Source organism: Fusarium vanettenii (genome assembly GCF_000151355.1).
Source record: "Fusarium vanettenii 77-13-4 unplaced genomic scaffold NECHAsca_145_unmapped, whole genome shotgun sequence".
Classification (NCBI taxonomy): Eukaryota; Fungi; Ascomycota; class Sordariomycetes; order Hypocreales; family Nectriaceae; genus Fusarium; species Fusarium vanettenii.
The window spans coordinates 14557-20686 of record NW_003315745.1 but is presented as its reverse complement, the minus strand read 5'-3'; the positions used below and the strand labels follow the sequence as shown (position 1 = coordinate 20686).

The 6130-nt window shown below is 44.6% G+C and overlaps 1 protein-coding gene across 1 annotated transcript; it reads left to right on the top strand.

The window, feature by feature from the left end:
- Window positions 1–4802: 4802 nt before the first annotated feature.
- NECHADRAFT_89418 (uncharacterized protein) lies at window positions 4803–5653 on the top strand (the record flags this gene model as incomplete). Its single annotated transcript, XM_003039174.1, has 3 exons — window positions 4803–4811; window positions 4892–5239; window positions 5345–5653. The coding sequence occupies 3 exons, from the start codon at window positions 4803–4805 to the stop codon at window positions 5651–5653; spliced, it is 666 nt and encodes a 221-aa protein (XP_003039220.1).
- Window positions 5654–6130: the final 477 nt, after the last annotated feature.

Below are 6130 nucleotides of genomic sequence, written 5' to 3'. Positions count from 1 at the left end.
AACGCATCTCTAGATCCTCCTTACCTTCGAAGGAATAAAAAAAGCTAAGACCTACTAAGTATACTACGATACCGGAGCCTCGGCTATTATAGTCGACGAGGCATAGCTTACGGAGCATGGCAAAAAGGTGACCTAGAAGAACTAAGAGCCGAAAACCCTTAGCGGCATAGGGAGAGTTACAAATATCACTAAATCCGCTACCTTTAACTTCTACCTTCCCAGAATTATATAAGGAAAAGAAGTTAAGGCCTACTTCACCGTCACCGCCGATATCATCGACTAACTTACGCCCTATTTACTACTAGGGATAGGCTTCCTATACGAGCACGGAGCTAAAGTCGATTTCGTCTACCCTAGCATCTCTTTTAGATCGGCGCATGGCATAATCATCCGAGGGGAGATCTTTAAGAAGAGAATCTCGCCGCTTAACCGAGTAGTAAAGAGCGCCTATATAGTCACGGTAAAGAAAGGTAAAACCGCTTTTATCCCGGTCACTTATAAGAACCTGCCGGCGACACACGGATCAGATAGGAGTAAGGAGGCTTTCTACTTCTAAGGGAAGGATAAACGCTTTTTCGACAGCATAATCGACAGAAGCACCCCGAGGATGGTCATCTTCCACAATACCGACGGAAAAGATATTCGGATCCATCGGAGGTAACTCATAGGTCATATCAGCAACTACGAAGGCAACAAAACTACGAACTTTATCGCTAGCGGGTCCAGAACGGTAGATTTCCTAGGCATAATCAGCAAGGATTTTAGACCAGGGGAGGAAATCGAGAACGTACTCGTAACCGGCACGCTACCGATAACAACGACCGAATTGGAAGAGACAATCGATAAAGACGACCTAATCCGTGTCGATGCCGGACTACCCAATTACGGGATTAGCCGCCCTGAAGGCATTCCCTCGGTATAGAACAGGTTCGGAGTCAAGGTAGCCAACCTCGACGAAAAGAAAGCCGCGAAGTTCATGGAGTTGACGAATAAATACGACATCTACAGGGACAAAGGCGTCGTCCCTATGCCTAAGGAAAAGAAAATAAGAATCGACCTCGTCGACGGATGGCAGAACTAGAAGAGGACCATTAGAGCCTACCTAATAGGGGTCGAAGACCGCCGGTTCCTAGACGAAGTCCACGGGAAGCTATACGCAGCGGGAAAAATGCATCACCTGGACGAACTAATACCTATCGCCTGCCCTACTTTCGTTGTCTAGAGAACCATAGATGGCAAGAAGAAGGGCAGAGTCGTGGTTAACCTGCGACCCCTGAATAGTATCACGGTGCCCGATGTGTACCTACTGCCAGATCAGGAGGATATTATGGCGGATACGAGAGGGAAGAAGTACTTTTTGATATTCGATGGGACTAGATTTTTCTATTAGCTACCTATCTATAATACGCACCGCAATCGAATAGTAGTTATATCTAACCGTGGGTTGGAAGTTTCTAACGTGGCCCTAATAGGATTTAAGAACTTACCGGCTTTTGGCTAATGGTTTATGGACGGGATGTTCCTCTAATATCGCGCCTTTATGCGCGTCTATATCGACGATATAGTAGTCTTTTCCGATACTTTCGAGGAGTACCTCGAGTATCTGGAAGTGGTATTAAAGCTACTCGATGAGAATTAATTAAAGATCGCCGCCGATAAATCCTTCATAGGATATAACGCGGTTAAGCTACTTAGATATATAGTCGACGGCGACGAGCTATACTGAACTCAAGACCGACTCGATGCTTTCGCAAAAATAGTATGCCTAACCGACCTAGCCGCTCTCGAAACCTATATTGGGATAGCCAGATACCTCCGAAAAGGAATTCCATAGTACGATATGCGAATATGCCCCTTACTTAATCGGAAGTCGCAGTTACTGCGCGAAGCTAAAGCCGCCTCGAAATTGCCGACCGGAGCGTTAAAACTAATCCGCAGGTTAAAAGCATTAGCCATCGCATTCACGCCTATGAAAAAGGAATAAAATGCTTTCGATGAGATATAGCAATTCCTAATAGAACAATTCACCCTATAGCACTATGATCCAATAAAACCACTTTTCTTTAAAATCGATGCGTATAAGAACGGCTTTAGCCTATTCGTCTTTTAGATCGACGGGGAATAGGATAGAAGCTTAATTCCTAGGAAGGATATTCTAAGCGAGAAGCTAAAACCCATTGGGTTCTTCTCGCGCCTAACCTCCGCGGTAGAGGCTAGATACGGATCGACAGAAGCCGAAGTCATAGCGTTAGCATAGGCAGTACGAAAGATAGGAAAGCTAGTGTAATTAAGTAGGCACCTAGTAAATATCATTACTAACCACGCTGTAACTAAAGGTATTATCACCTATACCTCTCTAAAGACTATTGATTTTAATAAAGCCAACCCGAAGTTAGTCAAGGCGGCTAACTACCTCTCCTAATTCGAGCTAAGGATATTCTACGTGCCGGGCATACTTAATATAATCCCAGATATACTCTCTCGCCTACCCGTCGAAGACCGATTAATAAGACGAGCCACCGAAAGTAACTTCGATGAGCTAGACTTCGTGGTGGCTTTGGCAGAAGTGGAAACAATATAAATTGGGATCACACCGGAGTTTCGTCAATAAGTAATCGAGGGCTATAGTAAGGACTCGAAGCTAGGTCGGATACGGGATTATATTAAGGAAATCTAGAACGCGGACCGCTAGAACCGACGACCAAAGATAATACCCTTCCGGCTATGGGAACTCTCCGATGAATTCCTATACTACGTCGGATACGAAGGAAAACGGAGACTCTGCATCCTACGACCCTTGGTCAAAAGCATCCTCGAAATCGTCCACGATAATAAGCACTACTTCGGAATTAACCGTATGACTTAAGAGTTAGACCCGGTTTACTTCTACCGAATGTCGAAAATAATACGTAACTACGTGGCCCATTGCCTAGTATATCACGAGAATTCAATAAGTCAGAAGCCGACTTAGGGGGAACTATAGTCGATTGCGGTAATACTACGACCTTTCCACACGATCGCCCTCGACTTCATTATAGACCTACCAGAGGTAACCGCAGCAGGGACAATGTGGTTCGTCGAAGGGCACGATAAACTCGATTGCCTAGCCCCTATTAATTGCGTATTCTCGAAAAAGATAATACTCCTAGCAGGGCATATGTCATATACGGTAGAAGACTAGGCGAAGGTGCTTATCTAGATATTATTCCTACTAGATTGGGGAGTCCCCGTACGGATCATTAGCGATAGGGACCTAAAGTTCATATCCTAGATCTAGAGAGCCATCTTTGGCTTCCTTAGAGTTAACTTCCTTATGTCGGCCGCGTATCACCCCCAGACCGATGGGATCTTAGAAAGAAAGAACCAAATAGTCGAAACTACGATTCAGTACTATACCGCAACGGATCCGGATACGCCGTGGCCGGCTCTACTCCCATCGCTACAACATAACCTCAATAACGCAGTATTAAATACTATCGGGAGAGCACTAAACGAACTAATTTATAGGTTCTACCCACGCGGAATCCTTGACCTCGTAGCTATATCCGGAATCGAGGATAAGGAAGTAGACGCGTAAGTATTAGAGGCGCTGCGTAAGATCTACTATAAGGAGGCGGAATTTCTTATTAATACCTTAGTATCGCTAGCTAAGATTAGGTACGACGCGAAGCATAAGGAAATCAATATCGACGAAGGTAATATAGTCTACCTACGACTCCATAAGGGCTATTACCTACTAGGGAAACCCAAGAGGAAATAATTACCTACGAGGGCCGGACCCTATAAGGTTATCCGCAAGATCGGATAGTAGGCATTTAAGCTTGACTTCCTAGAGTACTAGAAAATCCACCCGGTTATTTCGGTTGCCTATCTATAGAAGCTAGCACAGGGAGAGGACCTATACTAACGAATGATTCTACTACCGGCTCCCATTGTAATCGACGACGAGGAGGTCGTGGACCACTGGGAAGTAGAAAGAATTATGTAGTAACGAATCTGCTAGAAGAATAAGATGCCATATAGGGACTTATTAGTAAGATAGGTCGGCTTTATAGCCAAAGACGATAACTAGATAGCTGAACCCGAGCTCTGAAATATAGCGAGGAGCATAGTAGAAGCATAGAAGAGAGCGAATCTAGTAGACTAGGGCCTTGAATTTAAAAAAAAAAAGAAAAGTATACCTAAATCCTTTAAACCAGAGGATAAATAAGGAATAAGTACCGCCTAAAACGGCGATAAACCGGGAGGAATACGCAACTGAAGACCCAGAATACTATTTTATTTATTAACTACTTTTCATATGTCTCGCATTTATTAGGGAATACCTTTTTCTAGCGATATTAATACCTCCCTTTCTAAAAATACTAATATTTAGGATAAATCCCGGAATTGAGGGATGTTATAGTAGAAGCCCAGAGTTTATTAGATTCTTTTCTAGTAAGTAGGCACGCGAATTTAGCCTTAACACGACGGAATAAACCATGAATATATAGCACGAAACGAGGATAGAACCCAATGCTAAAAATAAGTAAAAATAAGCCGAAATTCACATATGAATACGGTCGAATTTACCGCAGGGATCAAAGTATATAAACCCCTATGACCCCGCTAAAATTTCACCCGATCTTTTACCTCGCACTATACTAACATAGACCCCATAGCATAAGCAAGGTTAGAACTAATTAGCCGCCGGCGAACCTATATGCCCGCCGCTAAAACTAACCAAACCGATAAATTATACCTAGTGAAAATGATAGGCCGCTGCTGAACTTATTAATTCACGATAGCGACTCTAGCTATTAATGACGATAGTACTCGCACTAAGGAGAGAATTGGCACTCCCACTGCCGATATAGGCAGAGTCTGCCCCGAATAGGATAAGACTATGTAGAGTAACATTAAAGGCGATAATAGCGATATCACCGACGATAATACGCCTGCTTTCGATGACCTCTTTGATAACGATAATGCTAATCCTGGCCGGAAGGATATAGATATTAGCTCGAGCGACGACGATTCCGACCATAAGTTAGACCTCGAGGAGATTAAGCTAGTTCGCCCGCGCAAATTCGGCGGCAGATACCTACTTCTTAGTAGCGCCCTAGGTAATTCCGGAGGAGCAGCTCACCGCCGACACCAGGAGCATATCGACAAGCTAATAAACAGTCGCATCACCGGTAGCAACGATAAGGACGACAGTTTTAGCGGTACCTATGCTAATTATAGATTCGACGGGCCGGTTAGAGGATCCGCTATGAAGAAGGTCTAGACCCGAATGGACGCCCTCTAGTGCCTCTACGTCGAATTCTAGCTATATAGCCCGGAGCACACCGCAGGAGAATAGCCCGACTTCGATTACTCCCGGCCCGATAGCGACTATCCGGAGTGGGATCTTTTCCTCTATATCGAACGACTAATTAATGAGTACTACGACGGCATAGAAAGCGGCGAACTCGACGAGGAGATAGCTAATAACGATACTCTTATTGCTAATAACGGTAAGATTATGACCCCTGTGACCGGAAAGGGGAAGGAGACTGCCGGAACTAAGCGCGATAAGACTAAGGGTAAATCCAACGTAGTGCGCAAGACTAAGAACCGCGTTCGAGACGCTGCAAAGGCCTATATGAACGGTGGATACGGCGAGAGTTAGGGCAATAAGAAGTAGTGGACCGACTATCTACCCGATCAGGCCGAACTTATGCTCCTACGTTTCATCGATCCCTACGGTACCACCAATAGAACTATCGCTAGATACCTCGCAACTATATAACGCGGCTGGATAATCTAGATCGGGGGACGCCTCGCCACCGGAGTCAGCAGCAAATAGGCTAGAGTCGACGATAATATATCCGTAGTCGCCGCGAATGCCGCCGCCACCTCGATCGCCATATCGAAGGAGGTTAACGAAATTAAGGCTAATATAAACAAACTCCGCGATTAGCTAGTCAATAAGGTGTGATAGATAGATGGCGAGTAGAAGCAAATCATAAAGAAGGTCTCAAAGTTATAATGGGAATCTAACTACTATTACGACGAAATCGGCAACTAGGCGATCCGAATTACCGCCTATAAGGCCACGAAGGATACGGTCGATGAGTATAATAAGAACCTCAAGGAGTTTAATGCC